Below are 24,593 nucleotides of genomic sequence, written 5' to 3' on the forward strand. Positions count from 1 at the left end.
TAAAATTATAGAACTTCTAGAAGAAAACAAGTTTTAGTAGCTTTGGATTTGGCAAAGGTTTCTTTAAAAGGACATAAAAATAATTATAAACTGGCCTCATCAAAATTAAAAACTTTTACTCTTCAAAAGACGTTGTTCTGAAAGTAAAAAGGCAAACCACGGCCTGGGAGAAAACATTCGTGCCCCATACACCAACATGGGCGTACCACCAGGATATATAAAGCACTTGCGTGTGGCAGGACAGAGCGGTTCCCCAAGATGCCCACGTCCTAAGCCCTGGACCCTGGGGATATGTCACAGTAAATTGCAAGAGGGACTTTGCAGGTGTAATTAAGTTAAAGATTTTGAGATGAGATGATCCTGGATTATCCAGTTGGACCCAAACTAATCACACGAGCCCTTAAGAGTCCAGAATATTCTTGGCTGCAGTCGGTCAGAGGGTGACGTGGTGGACAAGGAGGCAGCAGAGATTCTCAGGCGTGGGAAGGACCTGACCCACCATTGCTGGACTTGAAGATGACGGGGCCACGAGCCAAGATACAGAGCAGCCTCCAGAAGCCCAGGGCGTCAGGTTGACGCCAGCACGGAAACGTGGAGCTCAGACCCATACGCCCATGAACCTGAACTCTGCCAACAACCGGTACAAACAGGGACCCTGTGCTGGAGCTTCTGGGAAGGACGCAGCCGTGCCGCCGTGGATTTTAGCCCAGTGACACCCACTGCAAACTTCCGACCTACAGAGCTATGTCAAATCAGTGTGTGCGATTTTAAGCCACTGAGTTTGTGGCAGTTTGTTATGGTAGCAATAGAAAACTAATGTATTTTATAACTCAATAATAAACAATCCAAGTAAAACATGGGCAAAAGGTTTCAACAGATACTTCACCAAAGAAGATCTATAGGTGACAGGTAAGTCCATGAGATGTCATTAGGGACATGCAGTTTAGAACACAATGAGGTCCCCACTCGCTAGAATGGCTGACACTGAAGAGACTGACCATAGCAAGTGACAGGAGGGTGTGGAGCAGCTGCAACTCTCACCCTGCTGGGAGGAGCACAGCATGGCACCCCACCGTGGAAAACAGCCTGGAGTTTATGAAAACATTAACCACCCCCACATGACCTGACCATCTCACCCTCGGTATTTGCTCAAGAGAACTGAAAACGTCCATCCAAAGACTTGTCCATGATTGCTCACTGCAGCTTTATTCATAAAAGCCAGAACTGAACACAGTCCTAATGTCCATTAAAAGTGGATAAACAAATGGTGGAATAGCCATACAATGGAAAACTAGCAATGAAAAAGGACAGGGTGTTGATACACACCCAATATGGATGAATCTCAAAGTAATTATGCTGGGTAACAGACAAAGAATACATGCTGTGTGATTCCATTCATATATAACTCTAGAAAATGTAAACTCTACTGACCGAAGCAGGCCAGTGGCTGCCAGTCGGCGGCTGCCTGGGGACGGAGGTGTCGGGGAGGCAGCCCTGGCCACACAGCCCTGGGGGGGGGGGGGCACACCTCTCCCACCAGATGACTCTGAAACCAGGCCCAGCTGGACATTCTCCAACCACCTTAGAGATGGGTGACACTGGGATGTGAGGTGACACTGGGACGTGAGGTGATGAGATGTGAGGGTGCTGCTTGGAGCATGCACAGTGTGGGCCCCATGTCATGGCCCTTGGCCACATCCTACCTCTCCTGAACCCTAGAAGGATCAGCAGAAGCTTGATTGCAAACGCCTCTTTTATTAAAGATAATTGCACTTAAGATTAAGAGTTTCCCTAAGTCCTGTGAATTGTCCTGAATTCCCCGGGGCCCACTCCTCAGGCCGGCAGACAGCGCCGACCTGTTGTCGGGGGGTGGGGGGCAGCTGCCCAGAAAGCAGTCTACAGCGGCCGCCCCGCTCTACCCTTTCATCCGGTCAGAGCAGCAGCAGAGCCTCTAGTGGTGTGACCTCGGAGCAGGTACGTCATCCCCATCCCAAGCACTGCCTGTGCCATCACAGGCAGGCAGCTGGTGGCAGCTGACATTACACACTTCACAGTGACAGACTATGGAGAGGTAAACCTTCGATGTCACATTCCTAACAGGGCAACCCTCAGGGCATTGGCCTGACTGGAACCTGGGGAGAAAAGCTGTCAAAGATGGGCCACTGGCCCAGAGCCCCAGAGCCCAGGAGGTAGACACATAAGCAAATCTGGGTGTTTGGGAGGTCATCGCCATGCGACATGGGGTAAGCGCTTCTAACCCCAAGGCCCACCCGCCTTGATGGAGAGTGGACAGGTGCTGGGGCCTCTGGGAAGTCAATCTGTAGGGGTCAACACACATCAGCCCCTGGTTAAGACCAACTGATGAGAAACTGCTCTCCCATGGTCAGCGAGACAGGGATGTCCAGGGTCTGGAAAAAAAAAAAGAAAAATTGGCCACCAAACAGTTGTCAGCAGAGGTGAGACCCCAATGCTCGACAGACAGAAGTCTGGCCGTGGGCTGGTGGTGGATGCGGGACGTGTCTGGCCCTGGGAGGCTTCTCGCTCTGATCCCTGCCCAGCTGACTCCGGAGGACAATGCTCTCGGCATCGGCTGTTTTACCCAGCTTTGAAAACAAGCTGCTGTTTAAACAGCCCATGAGTCACCGTCAGTGTAGTGACGGGCACGGGAAAGAGACCAGTGCACGGGGCTGAACCTCCCCCTCCTCCCCAAGGACCAAGGATCAAGTTCCTCTCCGTCCCTTCCAAGGGCCGAGATGCCTCTGGCTCCCGGACAGTGAGTCCTGATACCAACTCAGCCGACCCTGGGTTGGATCCTCGGCACCTGCCCCCTCGCCCATCCTGGGGACAAGCCCTCTGGCCCCATCAGTGGGCTCTCTTGCCTTGGTGTCAGGGTTGTAGGTGAAGTTGGAGACAGGAACACCATTGGAGAGGACTTGCTGGGGGGCCACGGCCACCCCCAGGACAGTCACCCTCTCCAGCTGCAGGCTGGCCCCCTCACTGGTCACATGCAACAGTTCGTTTATGATGGTGTTCTGGCCCGAGCAGAGAAAGATAGAACCAGAGGTGTGAGCAGACAGCAGGGGCAGGAAGCCCCACCGGGAGAGGGTCTCTGGGCAGCAGATAGGACAGGGCAGGTCGGCACCACGCCCCTGTGCAAACCCTCCGGATGCTGGCAGAGTGCACAGGGGCTCTGGCTGGGGCGCTTGGCCCACAGGCCTTCTCCCCTGTGGGGCAGAGATGCCCTCCACTCAGGTGACCCAGGGACAGGTGGCCATCCCAGGACCTCTGGCCTGGCTTCCCTCACCAGATCAGGGCAGTCACCCCCAAGATGGTCCCCATGGCCTCCCACCAGCCTGGGAATGTCCCAGGACTCACGTTCCTGGCCAGGAAGATGATGTGGGTGTAGGCCTCGCGCTCCAGCACTCCCAGGCTCTCGCCGTCATCCCAGAACAGCTCCCCCTGGGCCTCCCGACTCGAGGTCAGGGCCACAACCAGGGCCATGGGCTGCTTGCGGGACTCTGTGGTTGTGAGGCCGGGTCCCTGGAAAGGAGGTGGCACACGTCACTATCGCAAGCCTGGCAGAGGCCTCCAGACCCCGGGCCAGTGGAATGCTGGGCTGGGACAGTCCCGTGCTGCAAGAAACTGGGATGTTCAGGACAGCCTACGGCCGAGTGGCCTGGACACCCACGGTGTCCACCCTGGTCAAGTCTCCAACATATCCTGCCAGGCCGTGCTCTGTGCCTTTGCACGTGCTGTTCCCCCTCGAAAGCCCATCTCACTCCTCTTCAAGGTCTGGCAAGCCCCCTGGGGTCCTTCCACCTCAGGAAGCCTCTCCTGAGCCCCTCCCCTTCTTCGGTTCCCCGCACCCCTGCCCAGGCTGCAGTGTGGTGCCCACACATCCATTACAGCAGTGGGCAGACATCCTGGAGGATGTGAGAGGCCCACAGATGTTTGCAGACTGACTGAAAAGAGCCAGTGAAGCAGGCCTCCCCTCAGGCCACAAGTCAGTGCCAGGATGCATTCCGGATATCCCTCCCTGGACCGGTTCATCCTTAACCCTCAGACACCGTCCTCTCTGCCTGGGGGTCTGGGGGGACTCCAATCAAACAGAGGCAGCGAGGGGTCCTGGTGGCCCCAGAGCTGAATAAATGGGCTCAGGTGCCCAGCCCAGGTACCTGCAGGGGGATGATGTGCCCAGCCCGAAGGTGGAGGTTGATGGTGTCCAGTGGGGCTGGCAGTGTCACCCACTGCCCTTCACTGTGGATGGCAGGCATGAGGGGTGCAGGAGCTGGAGAGGGGAGGCCACCAAGGGCCCCTACTGGCACCTGGAGGGAGACATCCCATCACAAAGAGCCCTGGGCAGTGCCAAAGCCCCCGTGCTGTCACCAGGAGCCGAGGGCTCCACGCAGAGCTGGGAGGCCCAGCGGAGAAAAGCAGGGTGTGACCTCAGGGGCTGACTGCAGGGACCTGGTCACCTAGTGGGGACAGAGCCTGCGAGGCCCCCGGCTCAGGTCTTGCTGGCAGGGGCAGGACTTTGGGAGCAGGAGGACGGGACCCAGCTCAGCCCCGTGGCAGGGTGGCCTGCGGGACACAGGCAAGCGACCTGCTCGGCCTCTACGTCTCACCTGGAAAGTGGGTCACCGCAAGGACTGGACGGTATGATCCCCATGGAGCACCCAGGTGAGGACCCACGTGTAGCTGGGACTCGACAAACAGATGCTCCTTTGTCACCATCTGGTCCACACCGACAGAGCAGGAGGAGGGAGCCTGTTGGACTCCCCAGTTCTGGGTTTTAGGGGCCGGGACTCACCGTCTGCAGGTCGTACCACGTGCCGAGCGGAAAGTAGCCAGTCACTTCGACCCTCCCGGCCTCGAGCACTGGGGTGATGAGCAGGGCCTCCCCCCACAGGAGCTGGCGGTCCACGGTCCAGGTGCGGGGGTCCTCAGGGAACCTTCAAATAGAAGGGACGGGCACAGGGGCCTGGTGACCTCTGAGGGCAGTGTGCCCAACGGGCCCGCAGGGGGCTCAGAGAGGAGACAGAGGACTCGGCTTGGACGTGGCAGGGCTGCTCCGGCCACCCAAAGCTACGCAGGAGCTGAGCATAAGCCTCACCCCTGCCTGACCCTCGGGCACGAGGCCGCTCCCATTCCCTAGTTTGCAAACTGTGTTCTCACCCATTTATCTCTTGGGTTCTCAACAGTGGCCTCGCCAGCTGGCCTGAGCTTTTCCATACCAGGGAGAGGGAGCGGCCGCTGACAGTGCCTTCTCTGTTGGCCTTCACGGGATAAGCTCAGGGCAGTTTTGCTTTTTCTGTTTATGTTCAGAGAAGTGTTACTTTTTCTCTCAATTAAACCTACTTCCCTTTACTTGTTCCTTTTTGTGTGTGTGAGGAAGATTGGCCCTGAGCTAACATCTGTGCCAATCTTCCCCTATTTTGTGTGGGATGCCACCACAGCGTGGCTTGATCAGTGGTGCTAGGTCCACATCCAGGATCTGAATCCGTTAACCCCAGGCCACCAAAGCGGAGCACATGAACTCAAGCACTGCGCCACCGGGCCAGCCCTTTCTTGCTTGTGATGCTTAGAAAGCCTTCTCCCACCAGAGCACTGAGGAACATCACTTCTGTTTTCCTGGGGCACTTTCTACAGCCTCATGTTTGACACTTAACTATTTAACCCACCTAGAACTTTCTGTTTGTAGGATGTGAGGGGGAAATAAATCGCCTTTTGCAAATAGCTAACTAATTCCCTTACTACTTGAGAATCATTTAATCCACTGATTGGAGACGCCATTTTATCGCATGGTCACTTCTGACGTGGACTAAGTCCCATCGGGGGGCTAGCTACTGGGTTTCTTTGCGGCCCTGTTCCCTGAGGCCAGCCCCAGTGGAGTCAATGGTGATGGCCCCACAACTCGCTCTAGCATGCGGCAGGCCTGGTCTGTGCTCAGTGCTCTTCATCCCGGGCTTTTCTGTACTTTGAATGCCCCCAGCCCTGAGCTGGAATGGAAGAGGGGGGACTGGGGATGAGGGGGCACCCCAGTATGGAGGGCCCAAGTTTTGGCCTCGTCTCACTCGGCTGCAACCTGCCCCCTCGCTCAGTTCCTGGGGCACCCCTGCACAGGATGGGGCTGCCCTGGAGTCAGTGGGCCCATGGTCAGCCCCCCTCCCTAGGGCGCCCATGGGCCGTCGCTCCCCGGCCCAGGCCACTCACTCCAGGAAGAGGGGCCGGGCCACAGTCTGGCCCCTGGTGTGTGCCCCGTGGAACAGTGTGTAGAGGTGGGGCAGCAGCATGTAGCGCAGGGCAAAGGCCTTCCTCATGGCTTGCTGCGCCGTCTCGCTGAACCTGTACGGCTCCTGAGGCTGCGGCAGGAGGCAGAGGGCGCAGCTGAGCTCTGGGGCTGAGGCCCCGTGGTCCCTACCCTGGGAGCCCCAGCCCTTCTCGGCCACCCAGCACCAGGCTTGTTGGCACGGAAATGAGCCACGCTGCTCCGTCAGGAAGGGGCTTCCCCTGGGCGGGGCCTGCCCCCACTCTCCCCGCTGCCCCCAGCCCTACCAGGCTGTCCAGGCCGTTGTGGTTCCGCATGAAGGGGTAGAAGGCCCCCAGCTGGGTCCAGCGCACACACAGCTCCTCCGAGGTGTTGCCCAGGAAGCCACAGATGTCGGCCCCGACCAGCGGCACCCCCAGCAGGTTGAAGAGCAGGATTTCTGGAGGGCAGAGTCAGACTGGGCCTCAGGTGGCCAGAGCAGGACCAGTTCAAGGCCAAGGAGCCCGACAGCCACGTTTGCTGAGCTGACCAGAGGCAAGGATCCCTCATAACGGCCCTCCCATGTCCCCACCCGACAGCCAGTGCTGCGCTGGCCTTTGTGCCTCCCACTCGTGGTCAGTGGGCTCACCTGTGCGTGCCGTGTAGACTGCCCCTAACACCCGGGGGGGCAGAGCAAATGAGACCCGTTAGGGTTGAACTGTGTCCCCAAAAAGGTATGTTCAAGTCCTAACCCTCGGAATCTGTGAATGTGACCTTACTTGGTCACAGGGTCTCTGCAGATACAATCAAGTTAAGATGAAGTTATTAGGGTGGGCCCTAATCCAATATGGCTGGTGACCTTATAAGAGGAAGAAGCTGTGTGAAGACAAGGACACACAGGGAGAAGGCCATGGGACGACAGAGACAGATTAGAGGGAAGCAGCCATAATCCAAGGACCGCCACGGACTGCCGTCAACCACAGAGGCTGGAAGACGCAGGAAGGACCCTCCCCAGCGTCTCAGAGAGCGCACAGCCCTGCCGACCCCCTGATTCTGCCCGCTAGTCCCAGGACTGTGAGAGAAGCGGTTTCTGTTGTTTTAAGCTACTCAGTGTGTGGCAGCTAACAACAGAGGGGGTCCCTGAGCTGCTGCAGGGTCAGATGTGTCCCAGGGCACCTCAGTCCTGTGCCGACCCCACTGCTCAGTAGGACTTGAGGCTGCACTGGGCTGGCCTCTCTCCTCGGGTCTCCTCAGGGGCCAGGACCCTGGCTTGGAAGCCAACGGGCAGGGCCACCGTGGGAACTGTCTCAGTTGCAACAGACCCTAGGAGCTGCTCTGCTAGGTCATGACCAGCTCACACCAGAGCCAAAACCCAACAACTGGAGAGGTGGGCGCAAGGCCAGGATCCCGCTCTCGAGATGGCTTCAGAGACTGGCCTGCAGGTGCTGGAGCCAGGTGAAAATCAGAGCCGGTATGCACCTGCAGGCAGAGCTGGCGGCCCCTTCTAGAAGGAAGGAAGGGCTTCTCTCCTGGGCTCAGCTCGACAGGACATCCCTGCGGCCGTGAGTCTGCAGATGCATCCCACTCAGAAGCAAGCCCGTGACTGTCGAAGCACTTCCAGGCCGGGCGTTTTGGTGGAGGCTCTTCTCAGCTGCCCACGTGGTGACCCTGGGACTCCCTTACCCCTAACCCATTCCCCAGGGCTCCTGGGCCATCTCTGGGCCTAATACGCATCAGCGACATCAGAGCTCTTGGAACAAAAATCAAATTCCTTTTTTGCAGAGTGGAGCCGGGCACTGACATGAGGGGGCGGGTGGCACCCTGCAGACTGCAGCTCAGGACTGGTCACCAAAAGGGACACTGTGAGAGGAGAGAACCTGATGGCTCTGCAGGCAGTGGCTGGGGCGAATTGGAGATGGGGACACCTGGAGGAGGTGAGCAGACCTGCACAGGTGCACAGGGCCGGGGTGGGTCTCACACCCCACAGGAGTGGGAGGTGGGCCCCCACGCCACCACAGCAGCATCTCTCTGAGCTGTGCTGAGCCCAGCACCCAACTCCAGGCAAACCTCCTCTGAGAGGGGCCCACACTCTTCTCTGAGCAGCCCCTCCTGGCAGGTGCTCTCACCTGGCACAGAGTAGGAGAGCTGCTCCCAGCTGCTCCACACATCCCCTGTCCAGTGGCCGGCGTATCGGCCGTGGCCAGCGAAGGTTGAGCGGGAAATCACGAAGGGGCGCACCCCCCGAGCCTTCACCAGGGCCCTGGGTGGAGCAGAGGGACAGAGAGAGCTGTGTGGAGCAGGTTCTCCCCAGGACCCCGTCACTGCCCACCAGAGCGCCAGGTGGTACAACAGGGAGGCAGAGCTGGGAGCAAGGAGCCCTCTGAGCTGAGGCCGGGAGGAGAGAGGCAAGGCCACTGCCAAGGTCTGCTGGGCAGTTACTCTGCCGAAGCCACCCGACCCCACTGGAAGAGCCGTGTCACAAGGAGGACAAGTGCCCTGCAGGCTCACAGGAGCCAGAGGCCCTGGTCAGCCCAGACCTGCCTCTCCAGTCACCACTGGCCCTTCCTCTGAGGGGCCAGGCGTGGAGTGGGGGAGAGCACCTGGGCCACCAGCTGGCCCTTGGGGGTAGCTTGGGCTTCCTCCCCTCGTTCCTGCACCCCGGGTCCGGTAGAAGCCCCTGCCCCTTGTAACCCTTCAAGGGGGCCCTCACCTGTGGGAGGCGATGGCTTCGGTCAGGCCGTACAGGTTGTGCAGGTCGTAGTGCGTGGAGAGGAACTGCTGGCTGGAGGCACAGACGGTGGCTGCCCGGAGGGTCCCGCCAACCACCCCTGGAAGAGAGCAGGGCTGTTTCTGTGGGGTCTCCACCCAGCGGGCTCGTGCTCCCCACATCCCTGGCACCCTCCTCCACAGGTCTCGGGCTCCCAGCTCGGCCCTCGGAGGCGCGTCCTGAAGCCGCCCCTCGCTGCCGGTCGGCCTGGCGTTCTCCTCTGCTTGGCGCACCCTCGGAACCTGTGGTGCGTCCCTGTGCAGTCTCCACTTTCCCAAGGACAGGAACAAGGCAATGCCGAAGGCTGGCCTTGCAGACCCCAGAATCCACACCCATCTGCTTTTGACCCATTTCGAGTCTTTCCCAGTCCATTTGCCTCAGCCTGAAACGCCCGCCCTCCGAAGGTCGTGCCTCAGCTGCATGTGCCCAGGGCCGCGTCCTGTGCCAGCGTCTCCCCGACCTGAGCCTTACTCCTGGGGTTTCCCCACCCTTTCCCAGGCTGGCTGCGCCCACTGGCTCCTCAGAGATGACAGCTTCAAGTCTCCCAAACCAGAGAAAGAAAGCCCCCAATGTGAGCCATTAAATCCCCAGAGAACTGGTGCCAGGGGGCGGCAGGTGGGAGGGCTCACCTGGCACATAGGGTGGGTTCTCCAGGTCGCTGTCGGGGCAGCCGTCCACAGAGCCCTTTACGAAGTTGGACGGCTCATTCATGTCCTGCAAGAGAGGCCCTGGCAGTTGGCGCCCCTGCCCGGGGCAGGGGGTAGGGCTGGTCCCCAGAAGCCAAGAGATGCCCAGGGGCGGGGGCCACACTTACAATCCACATGCCGTCAAAGGGCACCTGGGCGTGGAACTCGGCCACCATGTCCTGCCACCAGTCAAGGGCCTCAGGGTTGGTGAAGTCGGGGAAGGCGGTGGACCCGGGCCATACCTGGAGGAGAGGCCAGAGGGGAGACCCGGCCCCCCAGAGCCTGCACTGAGGCCCTCCGTACCTCGGCTGCGGGTCGGGGTGCAGCCTCATTCGCCTCCTCAGGGGGACTGAGGAGGCGAGGAGCACCCGTGAGAGAGCACGGGGAAATAAGCACCAGAGGCCCGACTCTCAGAAAAGGCCCTGAGGCCCGGAAGAGAGCCCCGCATATCTGCGCTGCCAGGAGCCTCCCCCGCCGGGACCCCCTTCCTCTGGCTTCTGGCACGCCCTGGATCAGGGAGGTGGGGACTCTGCTGAGAGCCCCATATCAGGAAGCCCTGGGGACTGGGAGGACAAGGAGACCCTCACCCAGGGTCTGCAGGCTCCTGCCCGGGCTGGGCCCGGCTGCCCAAGAAGCCAAGGGCCCCCGATGGAAGCATCTGAGGTGGTGTTCCTCATCAGGAGCCACCGTCACGCCCCGCTTTGTCCCTCTGGACAACACCCTCTTCCTGAACAGCTTCCTGTTCCACTGGCCGGGGACCCTGCTTTCTCACCCGTTGCCCCCCAGACCCCACTCTACCTTCCCAATCAGCGGCTGCCCAGTCTCATTGGTGATGAAAACCCCCCTCCGCAGACCCTCGTCATAGGGTCGGTAGCTCCCGGGGGGGCCAGAACTGCTGATGGCGGGGTCCTGGGGGTGAGAGGACCCAGTCAGGAGGAGGGGGAGATGCCCCCAGCCGTGGCACCGTCGCCGGAGAATGGGAACACGCTGTCGAGGCACGCCGACAAGGGGCAGAGCAGGGTGAAGCCGGCCGCCGCACAGCACGCCCTTGAGGTCCATGCACGCCTCTGCCTGAGACAGCCAAGGGCCCCACCGGCCGGGCGCGTGCACCCGATACAAGTTTGCCCTTTGTTCTCAGGGTCCTAGAGCTTCACAAGTCTGCACAGCGAGCATTTCTCTATGTCACAGCACAAAGAGAACAGGTCTGTGTCTGCCCGCCCTGCTCTGCATGGCCACTGATGCCGGCTGCCCTCGGAGGGGCCGGGAGGATGGGAATGGCCGACATCAGCTAAGTCCAAACCTCGTGGCAAACTGATTTCCTCTACTGAAGGGGTATCCGTGGTGCGACCCTCTGGTCTCAGCTTCCCCTCCCCACCTCTTCCTCCAGCCACAGAATGGCCAGGCAGGGTGTGTCTTTGTCCTGGGCCACTCAGAGTCCCGCCTGCCTTCCCCCGAGCAGAGCTGACTCCCAGGGAGGCAGGGCCGGGACACACAGGGCCTCAGCCGCCCCTTCCAGTACCAGTGCCGTCAGCTGATGGCCCCTCTGCCTTTGCTTCAAGCTGTTCCAGTAACATACAACCAAAGGCTCGTGAGCAGCAGGCAGATGCTTCTAGGGATCCTTAAGCTGGACATCAGTGGGCCCAGGGACACGCCTGTAAATCTGATATTCCCTTGATATCAAAGACCCTCAGAAAATGTCCTCAGTGACCACAGCAGGCACAAGGAAGACGTCACCTAGAGGAGGAGCCACTGGCCACTGGGCCGCTCTCCTTCCCAAAGAGCCAGATCCACGTGGTGTCGCAGGAGGGGAGGAAGGGGACACTCACAACGATCATCATGTACCGCCGGCCGCCCTGGTGGAGCTCCTGCACCATGGCCGGGAAGTCCCCGAAGCCGTCCTTATTGAAAGTGAAGTCCCTCCTGGCGTCCATGTAGTCCAGGTCGTTCCACTGGACGTCCTGCAGCCACAGCACAGGAGCCGGCTGCTGGGGCCTGGGGAAGCGTGTGCCGGGCCCAGCCCCTCACCTCCCCAGCCCCAGCACTCACGAGGGGGAAGTGGGCCCTGGTCATGTTCTCCACGACCTGGCGGGTGATGGCGGTGGAGGAGTAGCCCCAGCGGCAGAGGTGGAAACCCAGGCCCCAGTACGGCGGCATGAACGGGTAGCCTGCGAGTGAAACTCCATGAGAGGGTCGGGGGGAGGGGAGGAGGGGCGGTGGGGCTGGACGAGGGGAGCAGGCCTACCCACGACTTCCAGGTACTGCTGCACCACGCTCTTGGGCTCCGGGCCCAGGAAGACGTACACGTCCAGGATCCCGCCAGTTGACCTCCAGCTGAGGGCCGGGCTAGGCTGCAGGACCACATCTGGGGGAAGCAGCCCTGGGGCTCAGGGACAAAATACCTCCCCCCCACCCCCTCCCCGAGACCTTTGGGACAGGGCAAACCACTGTCAGAGGGGGTCCTCCCACAGGCAACCTGGGAGTGGCCTGCCAGGGGGGCCTGGGGGAAAGTCACCCTGAGCCTGACTCACTAAGAAACCTGGAGCGGGACAGGAAGATGCTGACTCCCCTTTCTGGCCTCTGACTGCCCCCCCAGAGCAGGAGTCCCAGAGCCCACCTTAGGGGCACTGACAGGCAGAGCTGGCGGAGGTCGCAGCCCCCTGGACTGGTTTCTTGGAAGAGCAGACAAGGCCCGACTCCCTGCCCATGGCCGCTCTCCTCTCCCCGAGTCTGACGGCAGACGCAGAGAGCCCCACGTCCCCGCTATGAGGGAGGTAGTGCAGCCACACCCAGAGAAGGCACCGGCCTGGGGGCTCAGAGACAGATCTGGCTGGGGTTTTGGGGGACTCTGGTGCCCGCTGGGTGTGGCCGCCCACTGGCTTACCCATGGCATTGCTGTTCAGGAGGAAGACCCCGTGAGCCGACCCGCCGTCCTCCAGCACCAGGTAGAAAGGGTGGGACCCGTAGAGGTTCACGGAGGGCTGGGAGACGGCGGACACGGCGCTTCAGCTCCCGAGTCCACACGGCTCCTCTGGTCCCAGGCCCCGCCCCAGCTGCCCCTGTACCGTGGGGGCGATGTCCCGGTTCCAGAGGGTGATCTTGGTCCAGTTGGTGTTGAGCATCAGGGGGCCAAGGTGCTCGGCAAGGCCAGTGACGTACCGGGATGGCAGGGAGGTGGACAGCTGCAGAAACTGGTCGGCGAAGAACAGGGGGGCCACCGTCGTGTTCAGCCTGCGGGAGAGACCAGGCGGCCTCGCACCCTCGGTGCACCCTCCCCGAGAGACCTCCTGAGGAGGGCTGCTGTGGCCCGGCCAGCTCCGTGACACCCCAACCCCAGGACGGAGGCAGCCATGAGAGGCCCGAGAGCCCTCGGGGCCCTGACACGGGCGTGGGAGCACGCAGGGCGCATCCAGAGAAGGGGTGCTGCGCCGCCTGGCCGTGTGCACGTCACCGCAGGCAGGCCTCCAGGGCCGACTGCCCCATGGGCCCTGCTGGCAAACTGGTCCTGGGCGAGGGCTACGCGAAATCCTTCCAGCCCCGGAGCTGTGGCCCCAAGCTCCTCCCGCAAGGCCCCAAGGGCTCACAGACATCGGCCAGTCCTGCCCCCCACAGCTCCAGAGCCCGTGGAGCGGCCCAGCCTCCCGAGGTCACACAGGGTCGAGAGCAAGGCAAAACCAAGGACGTGGCCCCTCGCCACGAGGAAGACGTGGCATGGCTAATTCACGGGGGGAGCCCCCCTGCACCCTGCCCGCCCCGGGCAAGACTCTACTTATCTGCGGGCGTGTGTTTTCAAGACCAAAATCTGATAAAATGCTTTAAAAAACTTCTCTCCACGGGGTTTCTGTGCAAAAGTCAGCTTCTTGGAGAGGCCTTGCTCTGCCCTCCCTGCCACGGAGCCAGCCCTGCCCTCTGCATCCGCACAGCCCGTGTCTGGGGCTTTCTTGGCGGTTCTGCCCCCGCCTCCGGGCTTGGACGGACTCGCTGGCTGCCCTCTCGTCAGCCCCGGGGGCAGGCCTACAATGCTCAGCCAGGGAATGAGCGGGAAAAAGCGCATTCCAGGAGGCGAGTTCTTTTGAAGTTAAGCAAGGCCAAGGGAGCTCGTCCCCGAGTTCAGCGACAATGCAGGGCCCTTGGAGCACATGTTCATGCGGGACTGGGTGGATAAGGAGCACAGGGTGTGTCCTGTGAAATGTGTTTGTACCCCCCAATGGTGGGGCAGACGGAGGGCTGTGGTGGAACTGCTGCCCGGCGAGGGGAGGGCCCTGCCCTGGCCTGATGGCTGGGCGAGGAGCGCTTCTGGGCCCCTGGGTCTGTCCTCCTGAGGAGGGGCCATGTTGGACCCTCAGAATCACAGCCATGGCCTCTGAGTCTAAAGGATGTTCAGTCTTGGGGGCGGGCGGGGGAGGTGAGGGCGTGACAGGCAGTGCCCTCATTCTCTCCACAACAGCCACCGAACACCTCCTGTGGGTCAGAACCGCTCCAGGACCTGGAGGTTCAGGAGTGACCCGGACGGGACAGGCGCCTGCTGCAGGCAGACGGCAGCAATGATCCCAACAACCTGAGATTCTGTGGGGGAACACAAGCCCCCAAGGGACACGAAGCAGAGAGTGGCCAGCAGCATAGACGCTGGGACCCTGGCTCTGTCACCTGCCAGTAAGTCACCTTGCCTCTCTGTGCCTCAGTTTCCCCATCTGTAAAGTGGGGATAACAGCACGTACTTCTGAGTTGTTATGAGGATTAGATAAGTTATAACTACAGTGCCTGAGCTGTAAGAAGTGACATGGAGTATTTGACAAATAAAATAGAAACAAGGCCAGTGAGGGGATGTTGCCTGGAGTGGGGTGCCATTTCAGACTGGACCAGGGTTCCTTAGCCAAGGCACTACTGACATTCGGGCCAGGCCATTCTTTTCTGTGGGAGTGTCCTGTGCATTGTGCAGCGTTGAGCAGCAACCCTACACTCCCATGTCCAGGGGTGACAATCAAAATGTCTCCAGCCATTGCCGAATGTCCCCTGGGGGAAAACCCCCCAGCTGGGATTCCCTGGGCTGGACAGTCGAGGGCCTGAGGAGAGGCCTTTGAGAGCTGGGTGGAGGAAGGGCGAGCACCAGGGCCTGGGGCATGGGGGTCAGGCACAGCGAGGAGGCCCCGAGGGGGCAAGCGGATCATGACAGGGTCAGGGCCAATGCCATCCAACTCCCTGGCCCTCCCACCCACGGTGGGGGCACAGGGACCGTTCACTCACAGCACCCGTCCGTTCAGCTTCCGGCGCACGACCACCCCGAAGGGCTCCTCCGAGAACTCCACGCTGTAGAGAGTGGACGTTGCCCGGCTGCGGACGCGCGGGGTCTCCAGGGGCACCTCGTAGCGCCTGTTGGCGGGGTCTTTGATCTAGAAGGCAAGAGACGGAGGTGTCGGAGGCCTTCTGGGGGCCGGTGGCCCTGCACACCTCCACACGCCGTCCTTCACCCTCCCGAGGAGCAGGGGCTCGGGGCTGTGCCCCACGGCCGCAGGGTGTGAGCGCGGGCATCCTGGGCAGCCTCCCTGAGCCCATCTCCTCACCCACAGAGCCAGGAGGGGAGCGCCCCCCGTGGGTAGCCAGGTCAAACACAGAGGCCCATAAACCTGAATTCAGATTAAAACATTGTTTTTCAGTGTATGTCCCAGATATTGCATAGGACATACACTAAAAAAAAAAAACTCGTTCACAGTTATCTGGAATTCAAATTTATTAGGCATCCTGTATTTTTTTTTTTAGGGAGCTCCCAGGCCTTCCGTTCGTCTGTTGGTCAGACCTAAACATAGAAAGTTCTTTCTTATGTTTAGCTAAATGCTTCCCCCCATAACTTTCACCCATCAGTCAGCAACATCTTCTCCCTGACTCTTCCTTCCTCAAGGAAAATCCATCAGCCTTAGAGAGAGGAGACCTTAGGAAATACTATCATGGGGCCGTCACCAAGGTTATAATGTTTAAAATTAATCAACGGTTGCACAACAATGTGAATGTATTTAAAGCCACTGAACTCTGCACTTAAAAATGGTTAAGGGGCCGGCCCCATGGCCAAGTGGCCAAGTTCGTGCACTCTGCTTCAGTGGCCCAGGGTTTTGCTGGTTCGGATCCTGGGCACGGACATGGCGCTGCTCATCAAGCCATGCTGAGGCGGCGTCCCACATGCCACAACCAGAAGGACCCACAACCAAAAACACACAACCATGCACCGGGGGGCCTTGGGGAGAAAAAAGGAAAAAACAAAATCCTTTTAAAAAAAAAGAATGGTTAAGATGATAGATTTTATATGTGTTTTATCACAAAATTTTATTGTAAAATAAATTTAAAATAAAATGATTTAAAAAATAATTTTTAAAATAGGCATCCTGTATTTTTATTTGCTGAATCTGGCAATGCTACTCCACCTGGCACACCTTGTCACAGGGTGAGTGAGAAAATACGATCAGGGCACCTCGCTCTTGTCCGGCGCACGGCAGTTGCTCAGCCAAGGACGGCTGCGATAAATTGCTGTTAAAATCATCGGGCATGCTGAGTGAGGTGTCTGCACGCTGATTCAGTCGACTAGTGTTTACAGGGCACCTGCTGTGCGCCGGACACTGTTCCAGAGGCCGGGAAACTGCAGAGAATAATCACGCAAGAGGCCCTGCCCTGGAGGACGGACAGTCAGCCTGGAACTCAACTGCCCGGAACATGCTCCCTTCCTCCCTCTCCACCTTTCTGCTTGCTGGCTCCCGCAGCACTTCAGGTCCCAGTTGAGACGTCACTTCCTGGGGGAGGCCTAACCTCCCTCTACCGCACCCTGAGCACTGCCCTCTAGAACACATTCTAGAACCTTCTAGTAACTGTCGAGTAGCCCACTGTTCCCTGAGTGTAGGTACTGTGTCCACGCACTCCTGGACTCCCAGTGAGGGCACAAAACACACTGTGCAAGAAACAAACATGCAGTAGAGCCTATCTTTGTCCCCTCTGTCCCCACTCAGCCCCCGCCCGTGGCCCCCGTCTCTGTATGAGCCTGACCCCCACCCCCACCCACCGTAAAGTGGAGTCGGCTCTCAGTCTCCACGAGCACGTCCAGCCGTAAGGTCAGGATGTCCTTGGGGACGAAGGTCGGGGCGGCTCGAGTGAGGGTGGCGGTGTAGCCCATCTCGGTGGTGGTCAGGTTCCCCAGCTTGTAACTCGGGTAGCTGGGGGGGAAGAAGCACCAGGGCTGCCCCATCTGGGAGCCCGGAGGCTGCCGCCTGGCAGGCACGTAGCAGCAGCCCCGGGCCTCACACTGCTCCTGGGTGATGGCCTTGTCTGGGGCACAGTCGAAGCGGCTGTCGGGGGGCGTGTCGCACTGTGCCGGAGCTGCTCTGGGACTGCCGCGGCGCCCTGGGGCGGGTTGGGGCCCTGGGCCGCTGGCTCCCTGCTGGGGAGCTCGGTAAATCTCCTTGGGTACTTGGGAGAAGCCATGCAGCTCTCGGGGGACCATCGTGAAATCGTGCAGCAGGACATGCCCCAGGAGGGCAGCGGTGGCCAAGCAGACGAGGACGCAGAGCCCCAGGGGGCGGGAGCAGGGCAGCCGCCTCCCATCCATGGTCGCAGCGCCTTCGGGCAGCAGGGACGGGTCCTGGAGGCCTGCTGAGAGAAGAGCCAGGCTCAACAGGGAAGGCAGGAGGGAGTGACCGGGGCCTCGAGGGCCTCTCAAAGCAGTGTCCAGACATGAACTGGTGGCCAGCCCCCAGTGCCCAGGGCGGAGGTGAGGTCTGTGGAGGAAGCGGCAGGCGAGGATGGACGAGCCACCAGCACTGTTCGGAGAGTGTCCGGGAGGGAGGAAAAAGGGAAAAGAGAGAAGAGTCCAAATAGGGGTTGCAGAATGCCGCGCACCATGAAGTCCTGTACATGTTACAAAGGAAGCCACTTAGAACATGTGGAAAATGATTCCATGACACAAAGGACCCACGTGACAGGCTGACACCACGTGGAACAGCAAGTTACAACAGTAGACAGAATAAGCCCTGTTTCTGTGGCTGAGGTTCTTAAGTTTTGGCCAATGGGGTGGAAGTGGAAGTGCCTTACGGGGACCGCCCCCTTCCCTCTGTTCCTCTCCTGCTGACCTGGATGCCGACACAGCCTGGGGAGACGTTTTGGGCCCTGCAGCTGAGAGCAACACCCGAGGCATGGCAAAGTCACAGGAGGAAGGCCTGGCCCCCAGGACTTGGCACATCAGAGTCCCTCCTGGCCCCCGAGGTCAGGTGCGGAGACAGCCACCCAGCTCGGGGAACACGGCCGGGGGAACTCGGGGCTCTGGGTCTTTGTCACGGCAGCCGCAGGTGGAGCCTCACTTTGGTGACCCAGTGCGAAGACGGTGATTACCTGCGGTCTGCTGATCTGTGCTCCAAACGTTTTATAAGGAACATTGTTGGTCTGGCTCCTCCGAGGAGCAGCAGCCACCAACACGGGAGTCAAGGTGCAAGGCCTCTATCAGGGGAGTCCTTGGCTGTTTGAGAGGAAGTGGGGAGGATGCCGGGGAAGGCCGTCGAGCCACCGCACCCCATGCAGGTCTGCCCCCCGGGAGGGTCCAAGCATCCCAGTCTGCCACGCAGGTGAAGGAAGGCTCGGCAAGGCTGTGGGGGATCCTCGAGCCACAGGTGGCCATTAGAGGGGCCAGGGTCCCCTCAGCGGCCAGCCCTGGGGTTAGGGCCGGGAAGCAGCCCGCCCCTGGAGCCGGTGCAGCCATGGGTTTCGGCAGCTGGGCCTGGGGTCGGCGAGGCTCCCTGTGGCGGGAGGTCAGTGAGACGCACTCTCCCAGCTGCCACAAACTCTGAAATGTTGGGAAAAAGTCCCGCGCCAGGAAGAAGTGCCCCTTGGGCATGGAGGGAGTCTGAGCCTGTCTCAGACACAAACCAGCCGCCTGGAACATTCTGGCCACCGCAGGCCCCTGGTAAATGAGGTGCAAGAGTGAACTGTTTTTATTCACAACACTTCTGACACCAAACCTGCGGGGTTTTTTATTTTCACACCAATCAATTCTCCCACTCCCCAGATACCCGCTGGGCATCCAATGATTCAACTCAATTCCGACACGAGCCCCTGGAGTCAGTGCAGACCCCACAGGTTAAGGGTGCGGTCCCACAAGACTGCCTCAATGCCCAGGTTGTCATCGGCACTTCTGACCAACTGGCTATAAATTCGGACGTTCATACAACCCCTGCCACTCCACTTCCTGGGACACCTTACAGAACTGGGGAAAGCAGCTGACTTACTGTTACCGGTTTATTAGAGAGAACACAATGCAGGAACAGCCAGATGGCAAGGTACGGGGAAAGGGCGGGAGCTCCCATGCCCTCTCCGGGCTGGCCACCCTCCTAGCACCAAATTGTGCTCACCAGCTTGGCAGCTCTCCAAACCCCAACTAATTTATGGTTTTGATGGAGGCTTCATTATGTAGGCACGATTGATTGCATCATCGGCCATTGGTGACTGGCTCAACCACCCACCCCCTCCACTTTCCAGAGGGTGCAGGTGGGGGTGAAAGTTGCAACCCTCCAATCCTGCCCTGGTCTCTCTGGGGACCGGCCTCCATCCTGAAGCAGCCATCCAGAGGCGCCCAGCCTCCAGTCATCTCATTAGCGTCCAAAAGACATCATTCCCAATATCCCAGGGGTTTTAGGAGCTGTGTGCCAGGAACTGGAGACAAAGACTAAATATTTATTTTTTATACCACAAAGCGTCACAGCTCCACCTGACCCTTGCAGATACATCTGACACCTGTGATCACGAGATTCAGAAACCAGGGAACTCAGAGTGTGGTCCGGGGTCCTCACTCAGGGAGCTCCCCTCCCAGCTAGTGGTCCAGGAATTGGAGTGAGAGGCTGCAGCGGTGGCTCGGGGACGCATCCAGGACTACCAGCACATCCCCTCCCCATGTTTCCATTTCACAGATGGGGAAGTGATCCTAGAAATGGGGAAGAGCCGAGCCCCGCGAGGTCGACGACTGAGAGAAAAACGGGCAAGAACTGAGGATCAGGAGGTCAAGTGGCGCAGCTGACCAGGAGAGCCTGTCCCTCCCCTTTCAGGAAGTGGCTCAGGGTGGTCGTATAGACAAGCCAGGTTCAAAGCCCAGCTCCACCACTGACGTGGGAAGCAAGGGTTCTTAACCTCAGGTGCCTCAGTTTCCTCCCAGTGAAAGGGGGCAAGTGCCGCCTTCCTCGCCCAGCAGCGGGGTAGTGAATGAGAACTGTGGAGTTTCTGGGGTCCCCGTCGTTTATGGGGTCCTGGTCGTTACTGCTGCCCACCTGCCGCACACGGACCCCGGCACGATGTGCTCCAGTTCTAAATGGTTAGTCACTGACGACCAATCAATCGATCGATCGATCCCTCCCTCTCGGGAGTCAGGACTGCCCCGATCCGCCACGCCTCGCGTCGGAGAGCCGGCCACAGACGACCCCGGCCCCGGGCCCCCGCCGGGACCACCCGCATCCGCCTCCCCACGGCCGGGCCCGCTCACCTCCGCGCACGCGCGCCCGGCCCCAGCCTGCTCACCTCCGCGCACGCGCGCGGCCCGCAGCGGCAACCCCGGGTCAGGAGAATCAGGGGAGGGGAGTGGGTCACGTGACAGGCCGCCTGCGCAGACGCCCTAGGCCGGGCGCGCTTCTCCGGTGGTGCGCACCCTGGTGGCGGGCAGGGGCGCGTGTGCGCGGGGGTTCCCGGTTCTCGCCCTCCGCGGACCTCTGCGCCCTGCAGGGTGGGAGGAGCCCGAGGGGGCGCGCACCTTGCGGCGGAGGGCGCCCCGGGCAGCGGCGGGCCTGCACGTGGCCGCCCGTGAGCGCGCCCCTCGCCGCCTGGTCCCCGCGGCTTCCCGGGGTTCCCAGGATGCCCGAGGCCCGGGACGCCCCTGATGCAAACCTGGCCTGAAAGGGGGGCACAGGTGTTCGGCACCGACAGTGCAACAGTAGCGAAAATTTGGAAGCAACTTTAGTTAAGTAACAAACTTGTTCCTTGAAAGAGAGCATTGTCATAACCCATAAAATCGGCTCTTGTAGAAATGTTAAATGACATTTACAAGGAAGTTTTCATGCAACAAGAAAATGCTTATGTTAAAATGACAAGCTTTTCAAAATGAAGTACAAAAGCTGGACACACACTGCGATCTTTGCCAAGAGGAGCGTGCACAGAAAACACTGGAAGGAGCCTGTCAAAGCAGGGCAGTGGGCCTCCTCGGCGTCCTTATGGTTTTTGTATTTCTGAAACGTTTTAGAATAAACATGCCTTTCTCCAATGTTCAGAAAAAAATTTTTTATTTTTCTAGTGAAAAGTTTGAAAGTGAAATTATTTTGTAGAACATTTTTCCTTCACACTGCAGAGAAGCCACAAGGTAGCAGGTGCTCAGGAGTCAGGACGGGAGAAGGAGCGCTCCAGGTGGGCCACAGGCCGGACAAGGGGGCAGCCCTGGGATGAGCTGTGAATGTGGGAGTCGGGACGGGAGAAGGGACCTGAGTTCCAGGGAGGGGGGATGGGGAAACTGTGGACGGGAACGCAGGCTGTGGATTTGCAGGTGCACCCTCGTAGAGGCACTGAGGGATGGGCGCCATCGTGCCCCTGCTTTCGTGGGGTCCGCTCTCCTTTCCTCACCCAGCGGGATTCTGAACCGGCACCGGCACAGCTCCGAGGACACGCAGTGCCCTTCTGACCACTCTCATACGCAGAAAAGGGAGCCGCCACAAACCCCAGCTTTACTTGGCCGGGTGAGTCCCGGGCAGGAACACGGGTTCTGCTCACAGGGACTGACTTTGCAAACGGAAGACTCCCTGAAGCGCAACTGGAAACCCTGGGATTTGACGTGGTTTAAGTTGCTGGGTGGCTAAAAAAGAATTCCTGCAGTGCTGGCCTATTTCTCTTAAACAGTGTCATTGTGAGGGTAGACATGGCTTTCAGGGACACAGAAAGATTCTAAGTCCCTGATAATACACAAAATTCTAATCTCTTCCTTGGGGGCCAGCTTTGGTAGGCGGGGTCCAGGCTGCTCTCTAGGAGGCCCCCGGTTTCTCGAGCTTGTTGGCGATCGTCTGGCTGACCTTGAGCAGGGCCTCCTGGAACTGGGGGTACTCGTCCTTCACGCGGTCGAGGATGGTGCTGATGACGGCCAGCCGGTTGTCCAGGCGCCCGCGCTCCGCCAGCAGCGACTGACTGGAGCGGAACAGGAACACGTACTTGCCGTCCTTCACGGCCTGCAGGTGCTTAAGGCGCGTCTGCAGGGCCACGAGCTCCGAAAGGTTCTTGGGTGGGACAAGAAACCCCGGGTCAGACTGTGCAAATTGAAAAGAGGACACCCACTGGTCCCCACACAAACTCAGCCTCAAGGCAATGCCAGAGGAACACTGTGCAGGAAAGGGAACCGCTGAAGGTACTGTCTCCACGTCCAGGGGAAGAGGCTGACACGCACTGGGGTGGGCCCTTTTCCTTTGTCCATCGTCTAAGAGACACCAGACACCTGCTGCCTGCCAGGCCCACGGCTGGACGCTTCCCTTCCCTCTCTCCCCATCTCACTGATCAGGCCCAGGCCCTGCAGTCCTGCTTGACCTGCCTCTTCTGCTCACACCACATCCAGTCTAGCCTTCAAAGGGGCGACTTTGAAGTTATATGCAGACTCTGACGGCTTCTCACCAGCCTCACAGCTACTGCCCTGGTCCATGCATCACCGTACATGCATCCTCCTAAGTACAGTGATGGCCTCAAACAGGCCTCCCAGGTCCACCCTTGACCCTTCCGTCCCACACTCAACCTCAGAGCCAGGGGGATCCTGCTGGACCCAAGTCCCTGGTCAGCCCCAGCCCCTCCACTGTCTTCCCACCTCCCTGAGACAAGCCCGCAGTCATGCTCATGCCCTTCTAAGGCTGTGCGTGGCCTGGCGGAGCCCTCTCTGCCCTCGAGGCCAGCCTGCTGGCCTCTGGCTGGCCCTTGGGCGGTCTCAAGCTCCTGCTTTACCCAGCTGTCCTCTCTACCTGGGGTGGCTCGATCTGGCACCTCCTGCAAGGCTTGGTTCAAAGGTCGTTTACTCTGTGCCGCCTTCTCGGACCACCCAACTTAAAAGTGCAATCCCCATTCTCTCGATGCCCCTTCTCTGCTTTATTTTTCTCCAGAGTATTTATCACCATCTGACACACGGTATCTTTTTTCTTATTTGTTTATCATCTGTCCTCCCACCCCCAGGATGTAACCTCGGGGAGAGCAGGGCGGTCGTCTTTTCTGTTCATGGCACCCAGAGCCCTGCCCAGCCCATAAAGGACACAGGGTCAATATTGGATGAACGAATGATCGCAAAGCAGTTGGTGGTGCTGCCTGCGATCAGCCTGGGCCTAACTGGGTCGGGAGGAGGCCTCGCCCGAGGACGCGCAGACCTGCTGCTGCGAGGGGCAGACTCCACTGCCCGGGTTCTTGTGGCCCAGGGGACTTGCCTACCTGTCGCTTAAGGGCCCGGAGGTGGTCCAGGTCGGCTTCCAGATCGTCCACGTTGGACTGCATCATTGACAGCTGTTCCTGCTTCCCCAGGAGGGAGTTGCTCATGCGTTTCTGAGTCTCTTCCAGTTCCAGGATGACTTTGGTGCACTCCTCAGTGGCCTAGGAGACAGACAGGGTCATCCTGGGACGCTGCCTCCTGGTTACTTAGAGCACAGAGAAGAGTCAGGCCGGAAGGACCCGCCGAGAGCCTTCTACGCGCCATCCGAGAGGATTCCCAGAGAGGACAAAGGCAGTCCCTGCCCCGCGGGTGTGTGACCTGGAGGGGCCATGAGTCCCAGGGAGACGCTGGGCCCAGTTGAGCCCACACTGCAGACAGCTGCCTGAGGGTGGACGTGGCTTGGAAAAAGACCTGGGGGGCCTGAGAGTTCTGGGGGCCCCCCCCTCCTGCAGTGCGTCAGTCTGCAAGGGCATGAGGACCAGGAGCAGCTGGGCAGCTGTGTGCCAAGGGTGGAGGAAGACGCCCGGGGCAGGGGCTGAGGTCACGAGGGGAGGGGGGGTCAGAGACGTGGGCTGGGGAGTGTGAGAAAGAGGATGGTGGGAGTGGAGGCGGCCAGCAGCACGGGGAGGGGGGCCCCTTCAGAGTCACAGTGGGCCCGGCGCTTCAGGAGGCGTCTGCAGTGGGGTGGGAAGCGGAGGCCAGGGTCCATCACCGTGAGGTTGGGGGCAGGCTGGTTCTCAGGGGAGCAGCACAATTAGGAGAAAGAGGAAGCTGGCGGCATTTGGCAGCTGGTGGGGTCCGGCGGATGATTGAAGAAGAGACAGGAGTGGCTCTCGGGGTCTGGCTGCAGAATTTGTGATGGAGCTGGCAGGGATGGGAAAGGGGCAGCTTGTGCACGAGCAGTGGAGGTCGCGTGGGCATGGCACGTGGGTGTGTGTGGCAGGAGGACTTGGGTGCCACATCCCGTCGCTGGGAGCAGGACGTGGGGCGCAGGGGTGTCGGGCGGGCACGGGCGGTGCTCAGTGGGGGAGCAGCAGAGAGGAGCCCATCGGCCGAGCTGGGCAGAGGCAAAGGAGGCACTGGGGGCCTGGGGGTAGAGAAGAATGGCTGTCAGGAGTGGCCACTGTGGCAGAGAAGACTGGCTAACGGGGACCGAGAGAAGGCCACCCTGCCGCCTCTGGGAACTGCCAGCCAAGCAGCGGGGTCAAGGGTGTCGTTTTCGGCTAATCTCTCCTCGCACAGGCTCACAGCCTGCAGGGGCTATTCCAGCGCTCCCCACTTAATCATCTGGGTGCCTCCGCATGGTGAGGACCCATGTCACAGGTCAGCGAGCCGAGGCCGAGCGCTCATGTAACCCTTGGCCCATCTGGGAGGGGTCAGTGCTCATATTTGCACCCGGCAGACGAGGACAGGCTGGCTTAGAAAGCTTCCACACATGCACAAGGCTAC

The 24,593-nt window shown here is 59.9% G+C and overlaps 2 protein-coding genes across 7 annotated transcripts in view; both read right to left on the bottom strand.

The window, feature by feature from the left end:
* Positions 1 to 1,735: 1,735 nt before the first annotated feature.
* Positions 1,736 to 20,321, bottom strand: GAA (alpha glucosidase). 5 transcript variants are annotated; one of them, XM_005597072.4, is made up of 20 exons: positions 20,196 to 20,321; positions 16,740 to 17,326; positions 14,942 to 15,087; positions 12,763 to 12,928; positions 12,582 to 12,678; positions 11,943 to 12,062; positions 11,747 to 11,865; positions 11,527 to 11,658; positions 10,499 to 10,609; positions 9,829 to 9,942; positions 9,644 to 9,728; positions 8,958 to 9,075; positions 8,374 to 8,507; positions 6,556 to 6,707; positions 6,214 to 6,362; positions 4,811 to 4,952; positions 4,176 to 4,325; positions 3,376 to 3,540; positions 2,880 to 3,032; positions 1,736 to 2,408 (listed from the first exon to the last, which is right to left on the bottom strand). In XM_005597072.4, the coding sequence occupies exons 2-20, from the start codon at positions 17,280 to 17,282 to the stop codon at positions 2,349 to 2,351; spliced, it is 2,856 nt and encodes a 951-aa protein (XP_005597129.1). In that variant the 5' UTR covers positions 17,283 to 17,326; positions 20,196 to 20,321; the 3' UTR covers positions 1,736 to 2,348. The 5 variants fall into 5 exon arrangements, with proteins under 5 accessions (XP_005597129.1, XP_005597131.1, XP_005597130.1 ...); XM_005597074.4 differs by having other exon boundaries at positions 20,231 to 20,306; XM_005597073.4 differs by having other exon boundaries at positions 16,740 to 17,323; positions 20,196 to 20,301.
* Positions 20,322 to 20,968: 647 nt separating this feature from the next.
* CCDC40 (coiled-coil domain 40 molecular ruler complex subunit) overlaps positions 20,969 to 24,593 on the bottom strand; it is a 48,502-nt gene continuing 44,877 nt past the window's right edge. For both annotated transcript variants that reach the window (XM_070226816.1, XM_023651866.2), the window contains exons 20-21: positions 23,147 to 23,305; positions 20,969 to 21,963 (exon numbers count right to left, since the gene is read on the bottom strand). In XM_070226816.1, the coding sequence (XP_070082917.1) occupies positions 21,715 to 21,963; positions 23,147 to 23,305 (408 nt within the window). In that variant the 3' untranslated portion in view covers positions 20,969 to 21,714. The remainder of the gene's footprint in view (positions 21,964 to 23,146; positions 23,306 to 24,593) is intronic.

This window comes from Equus caballus, chromosome 11, assembly GCF_041296265.1.
Source record: "Equus caballus isolate H_3958 breed thoroughbred chromosome 11, TB-T2T, whole genome shotgun sequence".
Classification (NCBI taxonomy): domain Eukaryota; kingdom Metazoa; phylum Chordata; class Mammalia; order Perissodactyla; family Equidae; genus Equus; species Equus caballus.

Bases quoted from the DNA above. Each gene is read 5' to 3' on its own strand.
- GAA (XM_005597072.4), bottom strand. From the start codon at position 17,282: ATGGATGGGAGGCGGCTGCCCTGCTCCCGCCCCCTGGGGCTCTGCGTC. The intron at 9,943-10,498 runs GTAGAGTGGGGT...CCTCTCCTCCAG, and splicing joins GGCAGCCGCTGATTGGGAAG to GTATGGCCCGGGTCCACCGC. The intron at 8,508-8,957 runs GTGAGGGCCCCC...TGCTCCACCCAG, and splicing joins GAAGCCATCGCCTCCCACAG to GGCCCTGGTGAAGGCTCGGG.